Raw genomic sequence first — 23,219 nt, 5'->3', positions numbered from 1 at the left:
TTAAAGAATAACTTTAATGTATTCTTGAAGCTTGCATCAGCTCAGCCAGATTAATATCTTTGAAAGAAATTTAATAAACTAATATGTAATAGTAGGTTATCTCAGGATTTTATAATAATTAGATTTTAAGAGATCGAATTGCACGTCTTATAAAATCTTGCTACCAGAAAAGATAATACGATGCAAAGTACATTGTGAAACCTTAGAATGATTAGTCTGGTAAATCACATGATATTTTAAGTACGTGGCAGGACTCTGATATTAAAAAAGTACATTGAGATAACTTTTTATAAAGGCATATTTTAATAAGGAATAACCAATCCTCACAATATACACACTTTTTAATTTAAATTTTGATAGTGTTTTCTGAAAAGTAGAACAAATTTAGATTTGTTTATTTACCTGTTGTAATAACAATCTGAGCATTGACTGCATAACTAGAACTGCTATTCTGCAAGCCTTTTTCTTACCAGGCTTAGGCAGGAAAACAGAGCAGATGACAAGACCTACCACTAAATGAGAAAACCTATTTCCTTTTTTTTTTTTTTAATTATGTTCAGTTAGCCAACATATAGTATGTCGTTAGTGTTTGATGTAGTGTTCAACACTTCATTAGTTACGTATAACACCCAGTGCTCATCAAAACACGTGCCTGCCTTAATACCCATCACCTGGCTACCCCATCCTCCTGCCCCCTTCCCTTCTGTAACCCTCAGTTTCCCGGAGTCCAGAGCTTCTCATGGTTTGTCTCCCTCTCTGATTTCTTTCCATTCAGTTTTCCCTCCCTTCCTCTGTGGTCCTCTGTGCTACTCATTATGTGGTTTCACTCATATGTGGAACATAAGGAATAGCACAGAGAAAACCTATTTTCTTGTTTTAAAATCAAATCCCCCTTTAAGATTTATTTATTTATTTGAGAGAGAGAGAGAGAGAGAGAGAGAGAGAGGTGAGAGAGTGGGAGGGGAGGGGCAGAGGGAGAGAATCTTAAGCAGACTCCCAGCTGAGCGTGGAGCCCAATGTCGGGCTCTATTCCATGACCCAAGATCATGACCTGAGCTGAAATCTAGAGTTGGATGCTTAACTGACTGAGCCGCCCAGATGCCCCTCAAATTCCCTTTACAATGCCAAAACAAACACAATCTTGACTCTGCTTTTAAAAGTTTTGGACTCTACTTCAACACTGTTTGCCTATTCCTGGATTATTAACAGGCTGTTTCACTCTGGAAACCATTTAAAACTAAATTAAAAATTTATTTAATAGATATATGTAATAAAAGCAACATATTAACCACATTAGAAGTGCTACTATTAGCGATATACAAGTTTTTATTAAGGAACATTCAAGGCCCATTGATAATTTTATTCCTATTTGGAGTATGTGTTTATACATGTTTTCTTGCTTTCTTCAATCCAAATATATATTTATATACACACATATACTTTAAGCATTTATATCTCAAAAAAAAGGGAAGAAAATCAAGGAAAAACACAAAGAAGTATTATGATTTGCAGGTTGAAGGGGACGTGAATCTTGTTATCAAATGGTCACTGCTGGGGCACCTGGGTGGCTCAGTAGGTTAAGCGCCTGCCTTCGGCTGGGGTCATAATCCCAGGGTCCTGGGATCCAGCCCTGTCAGGCTCCCTGCTCAGCAGGGGAGTCTGCTCCTCCCTCTCCTTTTGCCCCTCCCCCTGCTCATGTTCACCTGCTCTCTCTCCCTCTCAAATAAATAAGATCTTTAAAAAAAAAAAAAATGGTCACTGATGTCCCGGGGATTGATAATTTCTGAGGCTAGTTAAATGACCTAAGATGTCGGTAGCAGATCTAAGGATATGATTGGGTTTCACCCAACCCTCATGATGCAATGGAACTGCCGGTGGAGGAGCTTCCCTTCAAGCACCTACTATTGGGGGCCTGACTTTTTCCTTGCTGTCCGGCTTCTAGTTCCAGGGGGAAAATAAAGTTATTAATCAGGAAGCATTGGGGAAAACAGTAGATGTCTTTCTATTGCAAGATTCAAAGGCAATGGACCTTACCTCCAGTAAGGAGTACGTTTCTCGATCATTTCTCTCTCTCACCTTGACTTCATCAGCAAAGTCATCCATAAAACAGTCTATTAGATTCATTAAGGATCGGACTAAGTTTGTATCTGAAGTAGGAGATAATTCCTGAAAAATCAGGGGGAAAAGTGTATAAAACAAATTAACTTAAATTAGGCACTAATTAAAATAGCATCAACTAATACTTATTGAACTTACTTAGTGCTCATAGCCATAGTCCTATGAAAAAGCACTAGTAAAATTCTCATTTTGCAGGTGGGAAAACTAAGGCACAGATCAACCCTCTCGTCTAACAGGTGGCACCCCTGGATGTCCTGTCCGTGGATGCACTCCTGAGCCACTCCTGCACTGATCCCCAAATTCAAAAAGTTATCTTTTACATGTTCAGTTGCTTTCATCAATGACCTAGAATCTATCTTACACCAATTTTGAAAATCAAAACCCTAAAAAAAAATCTTTCGGAGAATTAAAATTAATGAATGTTTTCAAATGTATTTTATACATCTTTACAGCAATACTCACAGTAAACTCATTCCTATGAAATAAATTTGCAAGTCTTGAAAAGCACAAAATGTTCCCAGAGTGCCGTAAACACCACGCACTTGATTTTTTTGGGGGGGTCTCACCATGACAGTTTATAAAATAAGTGCAATAGTGCATACGGCTCCTAGTACCGTGCACCCTGCAGCAAGTTCTCCACAAATGTGTGTCTTCTTCCCACCAAGCTTCCCTCCAACCTTCAGACTGGTATTGCTTCATGGTTAACACATAAGCACTAACTCTCCGAAATGGACTCTGAAGATTAGAAGCAGCCGACTGCATCTTCAGCCACTGTCCCAGTAGAAACAGGCAGAAACGACAATGGAGTTTCTAAGAATGGGACTAAGTATTACTGATGCAAGACTAAAATACAAATAGTCATCGCTACAAATAAGACACTATTACTACATAGTAACTAAGAGGAATTCATAATTTCTTTGAGAGTACAAAAGTGAAGAAATACATTTTGGAAGCTTGTATTAAAAGTGTGTTTTCTCTTTGGCTACTGAAAAGACAGTTATTATATGGCAAATTCATCTATTCGTTTAAGACTTACATTCTCTGACAAGACCAGGGTGGGGGGGGTTGAGGGGGGACCTGTAGCTCATTTTACAAGTTTAACTGTTTTTGAAACATGATTACTTCATATCTTCAACACATTTCATGTTTGCTTGTTTTTTAAATTTTTTAACAGCCAAGCTTCTTGAAAGAGCAGTGTACCCGACTGTTGTGGCCAGTAGCTCCCACATTCAGCCAGCTGCCCTGGAGCTACCTTGCCTGTTCCCTGAAAGTGTCTGGGCCATGCTTCACCCCATGATCTCAACTGCCAAATCCAAGGGACATGCGCTGATCCTTTTCTGCCCCGACCTTTGAGTGCTTTCTGGTAATACCAACTGCTTGCTTCTTACAAAGTTCTCCTCCCTGAAATTGCAGCAGCACCCGGGATTCTATTCTTTGCTCTCGTATCTTTTTTTCCTCTTTAGGTAATATCCACTGGCATGCTAGTTAAATTCCGCTTTCCTCAGCTGTACCTGGAGCCAAACTTGTGCCTTAAGCTTTTCTATTATATTTCCAACAGCAGGAGAAATACTAGCCCTGTGTCCCTATATTTGTTCCAGAACCAAAGTCATCCTAAAAGACCTTTGGCTGACATCTCCCAGAGCAGAAATTAAGCTTACTTTCCCTACAGTTTCCAGCTGGATGGGGTTTAAGAGTCTGGCTGGAACTCCATCAACTCTCAGAGGTAGGAGATTTCCATTCATGCTGTCATTTCTCCCCATCGTACATTTCCCCCTGCACCAATCTCCAGGATACACCGAAAGAAAGAAAAATGGATTTGAACTTCTTTCAGTCTTCTACCAGGGACTGACTTTCCTCCCTGAATCCCAGTTTTTTTAGCCAACAACAGTTATCTTGAAACAAGTAGATGCGCTCATGCTAAATAGACTGGATTCTTCATTTAGCCTTCCTGAAGCAATGACAGTTCCTCCGTGATTATCCATGATCTAATTCTTTAGATGTCATAAATGAATTAATTTTAAAAATTGGCCTTTTGCTAATTATAAAATAATACATATTTATTCTAGGAACTTTGAAAAACAGAAAATTATAAAAATGGAACCTAAAATATAATAGTCCCTGAGAAATGAGAGGTAACATTCTAGGATATTTTCACCCAGATGTGGTTAGGTGGACCTTTAAGTTTTTGTTTTGTTTTTTTAGGAGGGAATAGATTAGTATCCATACATTTTTTTCAAACCCTAAGATGCCTCATTAACATTTTTTTGGGGAGAAATAAGTATATATATATATATATATTAAAATCTTTTTACTTTAATCGGAGAAGTTTTTAGTGAAACCAGTTAAATTATTTTAATATCCGAGAGTTGACATTAACAAAAGACATCAAAATGAATATATTTGGCTGATTGGGATTTCCCATTTATTCAGGTCTTAAAATTCTCATCCCTCTTACCTTCGCATGCTTTCTAATAAATTCAACAGAAACTGGGACCATTCTGTCAAATAAGCCTGTTATAAATTCTTTCTGAATCAGATTAATCGCAGCAGGTAGAAGATTTATCCAAGACAACATTAGTGGTCTCCAGCCTAACATGTGAGGCTCCATGTAAATCATACCACATCTGGAGACCTGGAAAAAGAATAATTGTTTACCATCACGGTAATGCTTCTGTAAGAAATATGACTTGGTACATCTGTTTTTTATAACCTTCAGAAAATTCTTTTTAAAAAATCTCAATTTCATGTAATTTTATGGTCTAAATTTTTGTGTATGACTTTATCAGCGGTTTTAGACAAAGAGGAAAAAAATCCCTGACTCTTAAATTTGTGGAGGTAGGTCAACAGATATGCCCATTCTTAAAGAATCGGAGTACTGTTAAAATGAACTCTACTACTGTTTTTCATACAAAGTCAAAGTTACTAAGTAATAAAATCATTTATAGCATTTCAAATTTATAGGCAGATGTCAAAATTGAGAACTTACAGTAGCAGGAGAAGCAACTTCCAAATCCATTGGTTCGAAAATAAGATTCATTTGTGGTGACATCTGAATAATCTCCCCACTCATCAGACACAGCTTTTTGTTATCATCCAGTACCGTATTCATGTTCTCAATCCACACTGCATCTACTGGTCCATCAAAAATTAACCATTTCCTATCTGGTGTCTGGTTTATGCATATGATTAATAAAGGGCAAAAATTAATAGTGGTAATGTAAGGAAACAGTCCCATAATGTTTCAAAACTTAAAAATGTAACTCCTAAAATTAATTTCACCATGAAAATGTAAAGGCATCTTGAATAAAGTATGTGTGTGTATATGGAGAGAGAGGGAGAGAGAGAGTCACTGAAGAAGCCTATATATGCCATGGACGAGACAGAAATGTAACATCTTTTTTCAAAATCCCATCTTTTCCAGTGTTCTGGACACACATATAACATGTTTTAGAAAGTATAACGAATAAAAAAATACCATTGCCAGGGAAAACAGTTTTCAATGAAATTATCTGACTCTATGTAGAATTAAGTTCGTACACGTTAATTACTCTTGGGTGCTAAATCAAGTATTTTCTTCTCTCCACTGAATGAATTCACACATACACACCCCGCTTGGGTTGAATGGTTTCATGGTGATATAGGACATTAATATAAGATTCAGTCTCACAATGATAAATATGACAATATTTGCACATTGTCTGAACTACAGTAAATGCTCAACAAATATTAAGGAGTGGCCAGGTATTCATTGGAGAGTGCAAAAGCTGATTCTCCTTTTCAGATCTTATGAATCTGCTTTTTGTGTGTACACAGACAATGCCTTGGTTCACTTTCAGCAAATGTGAATTCAAGTTGAAGTGGTGAGGGATTTGAATCCATCCTAACGCCTTCTCAGGCCCTGTAGCCAACTGCTTTAATCTGCAAGACAGTGGACCCGTCATATATTCAGGCTGCCCCACAGCCACACTCAAAAGACAGCTCTGGCCATGCCCCAGAAGCAAGGAAGAGCTCATACCTCAGGGATCACCTCAAGATCAACTTCCCCTTGACTGCTGGCTTCCCATGCCTGGTAATCTTCACTTGTGGGCAACCCGGCCATGTAACAGCGAGATGCTGGGCTCTGCAGTCCCAAGGACCTCACTTTTCATTTGGCTTTATTACTTATCAGCTGTGTGACTTTGGGTTAGCTCCTTAACCTCTCTGAGACTATTTATGGGGCAAAATGTCCTGGAAAATGTAATGTATGTTATGTAACTGATAAAATGGGAGATGTCTCATAATTATTTCTGCATAAATAATGTGACTACATACATTATCTAGAGATGCCATGTGTCAATCTGGGCCAGAGGGCATCCACTGTGAAAAGAACGAACCTGAGAAGTTGTATCAATGATCTCACACCCCTTTCTGCCTCACAATTACTTTCATCCTTGAAATTACTAGTAAAGCCTGATACTGGGCACGATCCCCACCCCATGAAAGCCAATTCTTATGTTACTCATTGTACGAGGTCCTTCAGCCATTAAGAGCAGAGGTGAGCTTTGACATTTTTCTATTATTACACTGACTAAAGAGTCATGATCAGCTGGGTCCTTAAGTGGATAAAGAACACCAAAGTCAGGACATATGATAGGCAGAATAAAGGAAACTTCAAAAAAAAAGATTTAATAAATTAAATGTCTCTAGCCTAGGCCCCTTCTCTTTTAAGACTAGTCTTAGCAAGCGGTCTCCCATTTGATCACACTCTGTGGGCAGCCCACTAACATATAGCAACCAAGTTGACATTTATTGGTCTGTGGACTCTTTCTTGTAAAAGCGGGCAATGGCCACTCTGCAGAATAAGCCAGGAGTAGGTAAGTGCCCATTCCCATTCACAGCAGTCAACACCTGGCACATCCCTTACTTCTCACGCTTTCCACAGGCAGCCCATTCTCTTCCTAACACAGTCGGGCAAAAGTGTTAGAACTTGTTTTGTAAAGGTCTGCAATTTCTTGTCTAAGAATTGGAACATACTTAACGAGTGGGTATGACAGAGACAGCAGCCCATTCAATGTTCTCCTTCATGTATCATTTAGCCTGAGAAAAGAGAGCCAGAAGTGCTTTTCCCTGTCCTTGTTTCTCCAGCCCTCTCTTCTCGGCACACCAAGATGAAGGCTCTCGCCAGCATGGGCTCCGGCGGCTCTGTAGGTGCTAACAATGTTCCTCCCAGAAACACTGCGGGACCATCCAGTTTTGTGTTTTAAATAAATATCTTGAACTAGAAATATAAATGTGTGTCTGAAACGACTGGAAAAAAAACTCAGAAATTCATCAGAAAGAACTATCACAGTCTTTCTGAACGTGCGTGCTGAAGTGTTAGTACTTACTATCGAAGCAGCAAATGCTCTGAAACTGACAGCGAGGACGCCATCGGACCACTCGTGAGACACGGCATCGAACTGTCCGTACAGCTGACCCATGGTGACAGACTTGGGGTTTAAAACAGCAATCTGAACCTTGTTCTCTTCCATTAACCCCTTAACGAAAAAAAAAAAAGTCACATTATTTATTTAGGAGGATATTGTCTTCATTCATAAAAGACATGATTGAATTTGTAGAAAGTCCTAGACTCTACAAAGAAAACTACCAGAAGCAAGGAGTTCATTTTACAAAGTTCCAGCACACAAAGTCAGTTTGTTAAGACTGGTTGTATTTTCTGGCTAACAGATGCATGAAAAATGTTCAACATCGCTAGCCATCAGAGAAATACAAATAAAAATCACAATGAGATACCACTTTATGCCAGTTAGAATGGAAAAAATTAACAAGACAGGAAACAAGTGTTGACAAGGGTGCAGAGAAAGGGGAACCTTCTTACACTGTTGGTGGGAATGCAAGTTGGTACAGCCACTCTGGGGAACAGTATGGAGGTTCCTCAAGATGTTAAAAACAGATGTTAAAAATACCCTAACCCGGCCATTGCACTACTGGGTATTTACCCCAAAGATACAGATGTAGTGATAAGAAGGGGCACATGCACCACAATGTTCATAGCAGCGATGTCCACAATAACCAAACTGTGGAAGGAGCCAAGATGCCCTTCAACAGATGAATGGATAAAGGAGATGTGGTTCATACATTCAATGGAATATTACTCAGCCATCGGAAGAGATGAATAACCACTATTTGCATCGACATGGAGGGAAAACTGAATGGGAAGAAATCAGAGACAGAGACAAACCACGAGAGACTCTGGACTACCGGAACCAAACTGAGGGTTACCAAAGGGAGGGGACAAGGGGATGGGGTAACCAGGTAATGGGTATTAAGAAGAGCCCGTGTTGTGATGAGCACTGGGTGTTACACGCAACTAATGAAGGGTTGAACACTACATCAAAAACTAATGATCTACTATATGCTGTCTAATTGAACATAATAAAAAAATTTTTAAAAATAAAAATAAAAAAAAAACAGAAAAAAGACTGGTTGTATTTTCTATATGGGGCCAATGAACAACTAAAAAATAAAATTTTACAAATCCATTTACAACAGTATTTTAACTCATGAAATACTCAGTAATAAATCAGCAAATGATGTGAAAGAGATATAAACCTAAACTACGAAAGGAGAGTTGGCATTTTTTTTTTTGTAAAGGGTCGGATAGTAAATATTATAGGCTCTTCAGATTACGTATAGTTGGTCACATATTTTTCTTCATTATTCTTTCTTTTCTTTCTGTTTTTTTGTTTGTTTGTTTGTTTTATAAACCTTAAAAAATGTTACCACCATTCTAATCTCACTGGCATTAGAAAAATAGGTTTGGAGCCAAATCTGGCCTATGGGCTGTAATTGGCTCACTCCTGCTACCAAACATTCTCTGAGAGAAAAGTAAAAGATCTAAATATAGGGAACTATGTTCCATTCTCACAGAATCAAAAAGTTAATATTCGTAAGTTGTCAGTTTTGACCAGAACCTTGAAAGCTGGTGTGGGAATTACATAAAAGATGTTAACACCTTTAGGGCATGAGCTTTTTATGTTTTTAATTAATAGATGTTATTTTCTTAGAGAAGCTTTAGGTTTACAGAGAAATTGAGTGGAAAATACAGAGATTCACATATATTCCTTCTGCCCCCCCCCCAAATCCCCTACTGTTTCCCCTATTATTAAAGACTTGCATTGGGGTGGTATATTATTATGCATGATGAACTGATATTAATACATTATTTTTTTAAGATTTATTTATTTGAGAGAGACAGAGAGAGAGAGAGCTAGTGCATGAGTGGGAAGGGCAGAGGGAGAGAGAATCTCGAGCAGACTACACAATGAGTGCAGAGCCCGACTCGGGCTCAGCCTTATGACTCTGAGATCACAACCTGAGCTGAAACCAAGAGTCAGATGCTTAACTGACTGCACTGCCCAGGTGTCCCTGATACATTATCATGAACTAAAGTCCATGGTTTACATTAAGGGTCGCTCTTGTGATGTACATTCTACAGGTTCTGCCAAACGCGTAATGGCACATATCCATCATCACAGTATCATACAGAATAGTTTCACTGCCCTAAAATCCCCTGTGTTCTCTTATTCATCATCATTTCTTTATATATATATGACACAAGTGCAACTCTTCCCAACACTGCCTTCTGCCCACCACCCCCAGGCCTTGGGACACAAACTACCAAACTCAAGAAAAGATGTGGAATAATAACAGTAAACAGTAAAACAAGCTCAAGGTCTTCACATTCTTCTCTGTGCTCGCCCAGGGGATAGCAACGCATCATCCTACATCGGGAAGGATGGGAAAGCTCCACCATCTTAGTCACAGGAAGTTGTTGCCATGAAAGCAAGATTTTTGTCCCAAAAATGCAGCAAGGCTAGTGAGACTCCACAATCAAGACATAATGATCACAAATCCCATTTGGTCACAAACACTGACACATATGAAACAAAAACTATTCAAAATACAAAAAGGAGACAGAAATACAGTATTAGCTGGAGAATTAAAAACAGCCTCATTCCTTTAGCATGTCAAAGTGGACCAAACTGATGTGTAAGGTAGGAGCTGTGACTAATACAATCATTTATTGCATTTACATGCACAGGTATGTGTTATGTAACACAAAACACACATTCACTTCAATACCACTAGCATCCACTCACAGAAGTTTGCATTATTAATCTAACCACCCAGAAAATAAAAAATACTCTCTTGAAAGTGCGAAAAGAAAACTTCCAGGCTTTTCATGTTTTCAGATTTTTTTCTACAACATGTGTTACCTTCATAAATACAAAAAATTTTGAAAAGAAATAAAAGGTTGACAGGCAAACCTATGGTAGATCCTTCATATGCTAACCTTCATAATTGCTTCATATTACGTTTCCAGTAGTATTTTCCTTTTGACTCACTTTTTCCCATGATTTTCAGTTGCTACATTAAAGTATCTTTTAAAATCACTATACATTCTATCTTGCACAAAGCGGGTTATGAATAAATTAATGCATTAATAACACACTTACCTTTTCACATATGTCATTTAGTGCTCCAGCTAAGACGCGATATGCACTGGTTTTTCCTCCAAACGGTTCTCCGACAATCATAAAACCGTGACGCACAATCATCATTTCATATATTTGAAGTATCTTCTCAGAAAAGAATCTGGTCATTTGCAAATTCATGGATTCACAGTTGTCTTTGATAGCTGCTAGCAAATCATTGTAATCTGGTTTTGGTAATTTCACACCAGGAAACAAATCTGAAGTGATTCCCTGATGATAGATGATTTGTGGATTTATGTTACATATCTGATACCCTCTCCCTCTCTCCACACTCATGTACATACACACATAAACATGATGAAATTCTTCCCATCCTCATATTTAATATTGATGGAAATAGAACCATGAAATAGTTCAACAGTATTTTTTATTGCTTTATAGAGGGATGACTGACACACGGTGAACTGTATGTATTTAAAGTGTGACAATTTGACAAGTGGAGTCATCAACTCAATCAAGATAATCAACATATCGCTCCCAGAAGTCACCTTGTGACCTTTTGTAATCCTCCTCCCCTTCTCTCTTTGCCACCTCCCACCTTCATCACTGGGAAACCACTAATTTGCTTTCTGTTACTATTTTTATAGAATTTAACATAGATGAAGTCATACATTATGGGTACTACTTTTTTCTGTCTGACTTCTTTTCAATCAGTGTAAAGATTTGGAGAATCCCACATGTATTAATAGCTCACTGCATGCAAGTATTACATTTAAAATACATTCCCCTGTTGATAGATACTCTCATTGTTTCCAGTTTGGGGCTATTGCAAACAAAACTGCTATGAACACTTATATACAACTCTTTGTATGGATAAATGCCTTCATTTCTCTTGGCCGAATACTGAAGAGTGGAAAACCCGGATGATATGGTGGTTATGTGTTTAATATTTTAAGAAGCTATCTGCTTTCCAAAGTGGTTGTATTATTTTACATTCACTCCAGCAGTGTATAGCACTTTTAATACTTGGTATGGTCAGTCTTTTCAATTTTATCCATACTAATAGATTTGTCACAGTATCTTACTGTGGCTTCAGTGTGAATTTCCTGATGACTAATGTTTTTGCATGTGCTTATTTGCTTTATGTTTATGTTCTTACCGTTTTCTCAGTGGTAAGTTTTGACTGTTCTTTAAATATTCTACATACAAGTCCTTCATCATATATCTAATTTGCAAATATTTTTTCCTAGTCTGCAACTTGTCTTTTATCCTCTTACCAGTGTCTTTCAAAGGGCAAACTTTTAAATTTTGATGATTCTATTTTATCAATTTATTGTTTTATGCATTGTGCTTTTGGTGCTGTGTTTAAGAAATTTTTGCCTAACTCAAAGTTATAAGAGATTTCTCCCACTTTCTTCTAGAAATTTTACAGTTTTACAATACTTTTAAGTTGAAAAGTTAGACAAATATCTGATTTCAAGACTTATTACAAAGACAGTTTCATATTAGTATAATAGACAAATATGTCAATGGAAGAGAATGGGGAGTCCAGAAAGAGACCCACGCACATTTGAATAACTCATTCTCAACAAAGGCACAAAGACAATTTGGTAGAGAAAAGATGAAAAGATAGAATGCCCGGATTTGTCAAAAAACAATGAACTTTAATCCATACCTCAATCACATTCTAAAATTAGTTCAAAGGTATTTTAATCATTGTGGTGGCTAGCATTCTAATCAGCTTAGCGTCCCTCAAAGATTCATGCCCATACAAAACCTCAAAATGTAACCTCATTTGGAAATAGGATCTTTACAGATATAATTAGATAAATTAAGATGAGGTTATACTGGGCCTTAAATCCAATGACTGGTGTCTTTACAACAGAAAGGAGAAGAAGATTCAAACGCAAATGCATCCAGGGAAGGCCATGTCATGATGCAGGCAGAGATCAGATTGATGCCAACCCACACGAAGGAATGTCAAGGATTGCCAGTAGCCACTGAAAACTAAGAAGAGGCAAAGGAGTCTTTCCTAGAGCCTTGATTTCAGACATCTTTCCTCCAAAACTTTGAGAGAATACCCTTCCGTTGTCTTAAGCCACCAAGTGATAGTACTTTGTTATGGCAGCTTTAGGAAACTGATAAGATCATATAATGTATGATTGGAAAGAATTAGGATTCTATATTTAGTGTATAGGAATATATAAAGTTGATTGCAAGGTCTAAGAAACATACCTTTATAAACTGTTAAGGCTATTTGATACATATTATAGCAACCTAGTGAGAAAGAGGACTTATTTTTACTTTGAAGGTAAAAGTGAAAATTCCCAAAAGCTTCATGTGAAAGCATACCTTTGAACTATACTTTAGAAGTGATGAATTATGAGTTTAAGTTCCCCTATATTTAATCCTCCAAATGCTGTTATAGAGAAACTGATCTTAGTTTATCCAAGCAATAAGTTTCCTTGGGGTAAAGAGGAGAAAAAGGCAATGCAGCTCAGTGGTTAAGAGCACTTTGCAGCCTGACTGTATGGCTGAAATCCCCACTCACTCATGTACCAGCCATAATAAGAATTCATTATCTTTGCCTCAGTTAAATGAGCTATAAAACAGGGATAATGATAGGCACCTGACCTACTGGGTCGTTATGAGGATTAAATAAGTTACTATTTGCAAAGCTCTTAGAAGAGTGTCTGATCCATAGTAAGCGCACAGTATTTGGTAAATAAACAAACATATCCTCTCAGTTCAAATTGTTTTTGGTTGACCTTGAAGGAAGCAGACCACTCGAGAACATCTTTGGTATCCAGTGGTTCTCAACCAAGACCAGTTCCCTTCTCTCTCCTGTCTGGTAGAGAGTCAGAAAGGATGCCCGATGTTCCACAGTGTATGGCACAGTCTCACAACAAGGAATTGTCCTGATTTGAAATGACAGTTATGCTCCATTTTTGAGATGTTGCTCAATAAGTGTTCACCGAATGAATACACGACTGCTTGAGAATGTATCTGGTGAGGTATATTTCCACTTTATAAAAATAGAGCTTTTACTCTTGGAGAATTTATACAGTATCCTAGTACCAAAGAAACTGAGGAAAAATGTTAGGAAGAAAATTTGAACCTATTCCTCATAGAGTCACTCTATATTTACACTGCCAGCTCTAAGTACTATGGAAAGATCCTTTCAAATGATGAAACATGGTTTCTGCAGAGAGCAGATGGCACTGGACCACACCACAGTGGCAGTGTCGCCTCTCCCCGTCCCCATAACCTCATACCACTTCAGTCCTTACACGTTGGAAGCTAACTGCCTGTACTTCAAGGCAGCACATACTAGTGCAACATCTAACACTTGCTGGGAGTCCATGCCCCCCCAGTTCCTTCCACCTGAGACAGGGAAAGGGAAAAGAATGACATCAAATGATAATATGAAAACCTTAACCATTATTCTATGACTTCTTCTCAATTAATAATGGCCTAATCTTAAATATAACAAGATTATTAAACTTAGTTCTTCCTTTAAATCATCCTGAAAAACATCAATTTCATAAAAGCTATTATTTTAAATAAATTAAGCTTTCTATTATTTTATATATTTTTTAAAGATTTTATTTATTTGTCAGGGAAAGAGAGAGAGCACAAGAAGGGAGAGCAGCAGGCAGAGGGAGAAGCAGACTCCCACTGAACAAGGAGCCTGATGTGGAACTCGATTCTAGGACCCTAGGATTATGACCCTAGGATTATGAGCCAAAGGCAGATGCTTAACTGACTGAGCCACCCAGGTATCTCAAGAAATTAAGCTTTTTAAAAAATTTCTTCAATTACTAATTTAACAAATATTTGCAAAGTACCTTTCTGTGCAAAGGATTCAGTGGTGTGCTAGACCCATTATTTTCCTTCATTGAGCCTACATTCTAGTGCTACTTATCAGCACACGTATTTTGTAATTTTTGTGTGCTTATTTACATTGCACAGTTAAAAAAAAAAGCACTATTTAAAAATCCCAACTTTTTGAAAGTCATCTGAAGCAACAGGGCCAAACACACTTCAAGTAAAACATGGAATGATCTATGTTTCTCTGTGACATATCATTATTTTCAGTAGAAGTTTCTCGTAGGGAGTCGCAAACTTGGACATTTGATAAATACATTATTATAAAAATTCTGATACACCAAAATAATAAATATCCTTACCTCAAAGAGTGGTAAATCATGGGACAAAAATTTTGGCAGATTTACATCAATAATAGATCTCAGCAGCAAAATTTCTTCATTTTCATTTGGATATTTCAGCTAAAAGAAAACATACTCGTGATGCTATCTCCATCCACTAAGTGCACCTTCTACATGTTCACGTGTGCGCACACACATACACGCCCAGCCCCAAAGACAACTTAAACCCACAGGAAATTGTTCTCGTTTATTTTCATTTAATTGGATTGCTATTAAGTTTAGAGGTTGAAAAAATTCCAAAAAACTTGTGGTAACCCCAAAGCTTACTAAACACCTGGTTGAACTCCAAACCTGTTCCTCAGGCCCATACCAGAGTTCACAAAAATAGAAACCCCAAATTTTTTCTCCCAACTTCAATACTTTATTCAACGTCTCACTCCAAAGTTTCTCCTACCACCATGCATTTAATTTTCCAGAACCCTCCTCCTTTCCTCTAGAATCTTTCTGCCTAATAGAGTCCACGTTCCAACTTAACTGGCTATACCCTTACAAAGTCAGGGATGCCCAGCAGTCAAGGTCAGAGCATCCAATGCCAAAGCCAATCCTGCTCATATGGACTTTGTCTTTGGATCAATCTAACCACACCTAAATTATGAGCTGTCAAAGTCTGTTTCGTTACTCAAGAAGCTACTATTTTAAAGCAAATGTTTAAGTTGTTTCTTGATATAATAAAAACAAACTTCAAAATATTCAAGCCAACACATTCAACAATTCTAAATTAGCTTTTGACAAAGAATGAAAGGATTCATTTGCTGTATAACTTTAATAGCTCAATTCCATAGTCAAGATGTCAGCGATAGCATACAGTAGACAATGCATTATCTTCCCCATTATCTGACCACAGTGTAATCCTGACACACCAGGTTAATACAAATTGTTACTTCTAGTTGCATTTGTTTATTGCAAAAAAAACAATGACGTGCAGTTATTTTAGGCTAATGTGAAACAGAATATCACCACTATATATCAGAATTCTCAGTAACATTTATTACAGATGATACAAATGCATACCATCGTTCTTAGTCATGTAGAATATATTTTAAAATCTTTATCTTCTACAAAACATGAACGTGAAAATTTTATAAACTCCAAGGTCACATTTTGCATTTTGCTATTAAGTATAGCCTACCTTGCTTTGTTTCATAAAGAATAGTTACAGTTCACGCCTCCACAAAATACTTTCAATGAAAATTTACACAAGTCTTAAAATATTTGGATTTTTCCATATATATACTTATGATTTATAACATTTTAAAATACAAAATTATATTGCAAATCTATAATGGCTAGTCTACAATAAGCTGTAATTATATAATTACATTAATTGATAATGTTTTGGCATATTTGTATATATTTATTAGTTATACATTATTTCCTTTAAAGCTATACATGTTTATATAGACTGAAAGCCATCAGAATGTTTCTCAGCAGCAAGGAATTTTATTCCTTGGTAGTACCTATTTTCATACATTCAAAATTATGGAACAGAACTCAAACCAATCGGAATTATGTCTAAGTTTTTACAAATCATAAAATTTTCTTTTTCTTATGTGCAAATGATCAACTATTCTAGTACAATAGCTGGATTTTTTTCAGTTGATGAAACCAACCAGTTATTGGAACTCTGTGAAGACAAAGGGTCCTGAGATTTGCAAACAGAAAACTCATGAGTAAGAAATGACTTGAGTTCTCTACCTTCAGATTCCCAGCAGCGGTAAGCACGGACTTCACAGCCCTCATGCCGTAGTCATAGTGATGTTGTGAGGACAATTGCTCTGAACACAAGCGGTAGGTAGCCACAATTTTTACTGACAGTGGCCGAGCCGTGACAAACCCACAAGAGTACAGGACTATTTCAGCAATCATGGCATAGTCAGGCACCATCATTGCTACTGTCCGAAAGAGAGCCTGCAGGAGTGCAGAAAAGGTATTTTTGAAAAGACTATTGTAAAGACAACCCTACCTTGCATTTCCTAACGTGTTATGACTGTATAGCTTTTCTGCAATAATGTTCAATTACAATGTCTGAATCATATAGATAAAAAGACTTAATTTTAAAAACAGGTTTCTTATTATTATATAATAAATATCATTGACTTCTGTATAAATATTTTCTCTTAAATTATGCTTTAAGAACACTCACAAATGTTCATGATACTTTGATTTTGGGTGAATTATTAATTCACATGCTAAGTATCAGTTATGTTCTATTTTTCTTGGGAAATGACAGGTTATAGGGAAAATATATCCAAGTCTGCTGGGATGTCCAAAAGCTGGGCTTTTCCTCTGGGCTGGTGAGAAAGTGCATGGTATTGGGAGACCAGGCTCCAAGTGAGGCTCTCTGGGAATCTAATTGTATGCTGTGAGCTAATCAGACAACTCCTAATCACAAGGCTATGTTAGGTAAATAAGGTATTTTGAGATATTTTTAACTTTTTTGAGTCTGCAGTCACCATGTCAGTCTTTCATCAAGCATAATGAAGAAATAAAAACCAGAAATAAGTCACAGATAATTATTATTAGAGATAAATCAATTTTCCAAATTGTAAAGATATTTTTTCCATGGTATTTTTAAATGTTGTGGGACAAATAAATGTCATGTCATGCTGACTAAATAGAAAACTAAACAGATTTTAAAAGAGTAAATAAGGAAATTTAAGTTTAGAATGTTAGTTTGTGTCAGGACCTACTTCAATAGCTCATACATTAAGCCAACACCCTTGCGTATGAAAGAGAAAAAACAACATTCTAGAAAAATGGCAATTTTTTAAAAGTAGGCCCCATGCCTAATATGGGACTTGAACTCACAACCCCAAGATTCAGAGTCACACTCTGTACGGACTGAGTCAGCCAGGTGCCCCTAGAAAAATGGTGATTTTATTCTGATAGTTTATAAATATCTTCTGGCAACTCATTGAATTACCTGAAGCACAAGGCAGATAGGAAATAAGACATCTTGCTTAAGTGATCTGTTATGACTGTTCCAGGTTGAGAACAAACAAAAGATTGGCATTGAGCAAGATCCTTGCAATGTGTTATGTTAATTACTAACTAGAGGCCTTAGTACTGCTATTTTATCCATAAAGTTACCATTAAAGAAAGAATAAAGTGTTAAATATATATAGCTTGAGCAAATAACTGGGAATAAAGAAGCTTGAGCAAGTGCTCTAAACCACTACATACTTGAGGAAAAGAGAATGCAAGAGAATTACCATATAGATGGTACCTCTTTAAAAGGGTAGGTTCTCAACAACTATTTCTTTTCACAAATAAAAGAAAGAATGAATGAACCAATCAGTCAGTGGGTCCATGGCTACGTTTGGGTGGTCCGGTCTTTCTACAATAGTATCAATTGCTATTAGTTTCGGGTGAACATCCAGGTCTGTGTGGTGTAGGCTACCCTCTAACCACATCAGATATTTCACAAATTCCTATTCACATACTCTCAGCCCTACTGCCAATATGGCCGTGGAACACCATGGAACAGACAGACCAGTGGCCAAGAGAACAAAAAATAGAGTGTGGTAAAGAAGTTTCAAGGGGGCTCTCATGATGTTCCACCTACTAGGAATCCTCCACAGAAGATTCAATATTGATTTCTATTTATCACAGAGAAAAGTGTCCTGATCCAAATTAGAATATTCTAATTCAGTGGTTCTCAAACAGTGTGTGAGAAATACTGATACGATATGGTTTGATTTGGAATGTGTCAGAAATAATTTGTTAGTAATAGCAATAAAGGTAATTTAGTGCTCTTAAAAAAATTTAAGTTCAATTCTGGCTTAACCAATCACATACTTTCTTGAGTATAAAAGAAGAGTCTAGCTCCAGGTATCATACCAGGGTTTGAATAAATTCTGATACACGTAATCAACGTGAGCATCATCCTTCTGGAAAGCTAGGCATCAGGTTATTGGCTTTGTGACATTAGAAGATCTAGAATATGCCCATTTTACCATGGCTTCTAACGTCTAACTATTCTGAAATGTCGATTGAATATTGGTTCTTCAGAATAGCTTTAATATTTAAAAAGAGCTTCTCTAATGTAGCGATGTGCTTAAGATATTGCTCCACTATGCAGATCTTATCTAGACGTACAGGATGTCGAAATGGGACTCTATCTGCATGATGACATAGATGTAGGGGGGATGGTAGATGCAGTTGGGTCCTAATTCCAAAGTTCTTGTAGATCAGGACAAGAACTTTGAAATTTTTTGTGTAGACAAAAACGACAACAACAAAACCCAATAGCTTTTTAAGTCTGGAAATTATAGGATTAGATTTCTTCTGAAGACACTGGTAGAATTATAATGGGGAATTTATTTTAGTGAATTTTACTGGAGAAGAGATTGGTGACAAGTGAGCTTTTGCAGTAAGACCCGCAGGGGAAGAATGAAGAGGGATGGAAGGAAGGTGTGGCAGTGGGACTAAGCAAGAGCAGCAAGAATTATAAGGCTTTTGTATAATAGGATCCCTGGTTTTGGTGACTGGCTGAATCACTGGGGGACGAAAAGGGAAGCCTCAAGGATGACTCTGAAGACATTCTCTGGACCTCAGTAAGTTTTTTTTGTTTTTTTGTTTTTTAAGGCAGATCTATTTCTTTCTTTTCAGACTAAGATATTTTTTTCAGAATTGTTAGGTATTTCCATATATGCTTGAAAACAGTTGTTCTGTAGCAGTTCTAACCAAGAAGACTGCACAGTAGGAAGAACAACAAAACTATCAGAATTTGAGAGCAGTTTTGGCCTGAAGTAGAAGGAAAATGCGTCACCCACAGAACCACAAGGTAGATATTTAGACACTGTTTCAACACGCACAGCACAGAGAACTGTGGCACAGTCTGCAGAGGGCATTAACAGACTGAGCTAATAATAGTCCCAGCTTTTTACGATTAGCTATTCACAGATTTTCGCCTTTACAGATACTATGTATTCAGATTGATACTACTGAAGGAAAGAAAAACATGGGCGAACAAAAGAACTGCTACAAAAAGAGCTCTCCAAACATAAATCACAATGAAAAGTTGCAAAATGCTTCTTAGATAAAAGAGGATTTACCAGTTTTTATTTTTTAATCATACCTTCCTTCACTAAGGGAAAGTATTAAAACATCTCATCTAGTATATAAAAGTGCATGGAATGGAAATACCAAAATACTTCGTAGCAATTAGTTGAATCAAAAGTCTCTTTCAGTGGAAAAGAAAAATTCCTCAACTAGTCTAAGAAGCTGTCGGTCTCAGTATGTGAATAGCAGAAAGGAATGTAGGGCGTAGAGTCAGAAGACTTGGTTTTGGATCTGCAATTACCACTGCATTATTCAACATTGTTCTTTCTGCTCTAGCCATAAATGCAATTTATCAGAAAAGGATATAAAATGCCTAAGATATGAGGAAATGTCCTATTTCTCTCATAACCAAGTTTTTGTTTTTTTAAGCCTATTCAATTAGCAAAGCGTTCTGCTCTTTTAACCAGGAAAAAAAAATTAGTGTTGGTATAAATGACAATTGAGAATTGATGTGGGCTGTGAATTATTTCAACCTCAGTTGGGAGGAAATTTGCAACACAGCTCTTGGTCCTATGACCATACTTAAAGAAATATTTTTAAATAGACAAAAGCCTTAAGGAAAAACTGCCCATTGCAATATGATTTATAACGAAGGAAAACTAAAAGCAACCTAAGTGTCCAACAGTAACATGCAGTTCAGTAAATTTATTTACAGTTTGAATTATGTTTATAAAGAAAGAAAAATGCTCATGTTATAGTATTAAACTGAAAAAAACAACCCAGCATACACAACGGCCAGGTTCTACCATTTAAAATTTGACTTTTAAAAGATATTTTAAATTGCAGGATACAATATAGTAAGCAAAGAATGGTTATCTTTTTTAGTATTTCCTATATTTTCTAATTTTCTATAATTATCAGTTTTTAAATGTCAGTTTGGAAGTTGCATCCGGTTTGCACATTCATTTTCTGAAGGAACTCAAAGCTTTTTAAATTATTTTCTAAAACAGTTTTCTAAAATACAATGTCCAAAAAACAAATATTTTCCATAAAATTCAAGGAGAGCATGTTCTTTCTTTTTCCATATTAACCTAGTAAACTACGGAAATGAAATAGATGATCGAATTGCCCCTTCTGTACCTTCAGATTATCCGGCAGTTCCGAGCGCCCGGCATATCCAGGGTTCATAGTTATAAACACAGCACATGTGGGGTCAAGTTTTAACTCGGTTCCTTCAAACACTAGTGTATCAACACCCGCATTAATACCTGTGGGTCATCAAGCATGAAATGACTTAGCAATTTCACATTTAAATGCAACTTGTGCCATCCATTCTCTCCCATATTTCTACTGTTTTGACATAATGCAAAGACAAACCAGTCCATTACCTCTTTGGATAGTAAGAATTTGTTGAGCAACCACAGACAGTACTTCCAAATCAATTCTGTTAAACTCATCAAAGCAAGCCCAGGCTCCACAAGATAACAGTCCCTGGGAGAAAAGAGTAATGAAAATTTTCAATTTTATCTGATTAAATATTGCATTGAAATGCTGCATTTTCACCTGATATTTTCAAGGATTTAATATCCTATCAAGGAAATTGCTTATCCACCTTTATTTTTAAAGACAGCATATTATTTTTTATTAGAAATTCATTATTCTACACGAATAAGGAGCTTGATCAATTGGAAAATTGTCCATTTGATCGATAGCTTTTTACTTTCTGTGTATCTTTTGGCATTTAGATGTATACCTGTAATCTCAAAGACTTTCTTACTTTTTTATGTATGAGTTGATTTTGCTTGCTTTTTCTATATGAACTCCATAGACTAGATGGCAATAATTCTCTAAATAAGATGACTTCTGTCACTAATGAGACTACTTTGTGGTCTGAGCACCTTAACAGCCAACTTACATAGTTTGAGGCGCTAGTTTGCACTTCTAACCCACAGCAACCTCACAAATACGTGCTGTTTGGGCATCAGAGAAAAGTGGACCACCAAGCTTGAGTAGCTCAGTCCAAATTCAAATTTACTTTAAAAAAAAAAATCAAGTTGACATTTATTGAATGCATATTCTGTAGAGTGTGTGTGTGTGTGTGTGTGTTTCATGAGTAGCAGGTATGTTTCAGGCATGATGCATGTATCTTTTATGCAAAGAAACAAAGACTATGTCATACAAGATGTTAAGTAATTAGTACAAGGCCACAGAGCTAATAGTGGCTGACTTTGAATTTGTACACAGTTCCATCTACTGAACCACACTGGATTAAATGTGAACTCTGTCCATTTCCAAGAATAGTACAATTTCATTAGAGAAGACTATGACTTTGATCTCTACATATAATAAGAGGATTAGAAACCACAGAGAACAAAAAATACTTATGAAGTCACATATTCAATAGTTATAAGGATTGTGAGGTCCTTAATAGTAAGGCCCTTGTCTTTTTTATTCTGTACCTCTATTATTCAGCATGATCCTAACACAAAATATCTATATAACCAATAAATACTTATCAGTAAACAACTTTAATACCAAAAGTATGTGAATCTGTATCAAGGAATTAAGGATATCATTATATATATTCAAAAATTGAGTAGTACATACCAGATTTTTCTTAAAATGTTTAGGAATATAATGGCTACTCAAATTAAACTTCACAGAGCCTCTTTTACACTTACTATCGCTTTCTTAAAAAATCATTACAAGGTTGTATGTCATTACAGAGTATGATTAAAATGGTAATTGGTCATTCAAATGTTTTCTTGATGTTATTTATTATAATTTTGACTTTAAAAAATCTTATCCTATTTGTTTCAGCATCACAAATGTAGAGACTTCTTATAAAATGACCTTGCCATATATCAACCAGGAACAGTCTACTGTCTAAGGTAGGATTAGAATATTCTTTTCTGTTAGTTTGGTTTTCTTTTTAAAGGTTAACTTCTCTAAAGAAATTTTGGAAAAATAATTACAGAATCCTTACAGAAAAAAAGACATAAACAAATAAACAGAACCTATCATCCCAAATGGATAATTCTGTGTTCGACTGTTCCAGCTAACATTTTAAAGAATAACAGCCTGTAGCAACAAAGTGCTAAAATGACCAGACGTTCATAGGTTTATAGACAGGAATGTTACATTTTTAATTCCCCCTTTTGCAATCTCGCAGACTCCTAAGAGTGGGACTCTGACTCAGTATAAGAAAAAAACAAAGATTTTAAGTTCGCAAGAAAAGATGAACTAGAGTGTATCTATGAAAGTAAATTACTGAATCATAACTGGTTAATAACAAGAGCTCCAGGTTAAAGACTTTAGATTCCCCACAGTCTTTACATGATGTAGTGGTTCTCAAATTTTTAGCTGCCCCAGTATACTGAAGGCACAGCCC

General features: G+C 36.5%; 1 protein-coding gene across 1 annotated transcript in view; it reads right to left on the bottom strand.

Annotated features, from left to right (window-relative positions):
• DNAH7 (dynein axonemal heavy chain 7) overlaps positions 1 to 23,219 on the bottom strand; it is a 250,895-nt gene that overhangs the window by 136,789 nt on the left and 90,887 nt on the right. Inside the window, exons 25-33 of the mRNA XM_040636571.1 lie at positions 21,217 to 21,319; positions 20,969 to 21,096; positions 16,520 to 16,732; positions 14,786 to 14,884; positions 10,617 to 10,865; positions 7,485 to 7,634; positions 5,105 to 5,287; positions 4,574 to 4,750; positions 2,035 to 2,166 (exon numbers count right to left, since the gene is read on the bottom strand). Coding sequence (XP_040492505.1) covers positions 2,035 to 2,166; positions 4,574 to 4,750; positions 5,105 to 5,287; positions 7,485 to 7,634; positions 10,617 to 10,865; positions 14,786 to 14,884; positions 16,520 to 16,732; positions 20,969 to 21,096; positions 21,217 to 21,319 — 1,434 coding nt within the window. The remainder of the gene's footprint in view (positions 1 to 2,034; positions 2,167 to 4,573; positions 4,751 to 5,104; positions 5,288 to 7,484; positions 7,635 to 10,616; positions 10,866 to 14,785; positions 14,885 to 16,519; positions 16,733 to 20,968; positions 21,097 to 21,216; positions 21,320 to 23,219) is intronic.

This window comes from Ursus maritimus, unplaced genomic scaffold (genome assembly GCF_017311325.1).
Source record: "Ursus maritimus isolate PB19 unplaced genomic scaffold, ASM1731132v1 scaffold_1, whole genome shotgun sequence".
Classification (NCBI taxonomy): Eukaryota; Metazoa; Chordata; class Mammalia; order Carnivora; family Ursidae; genus Ursus; species Ursus maritimus.
The sequence above is the reverse complement of the archived record's forward strand: the minus strand, read 5'-3'. Positions and strand labels throughout refer to the sequence as shown.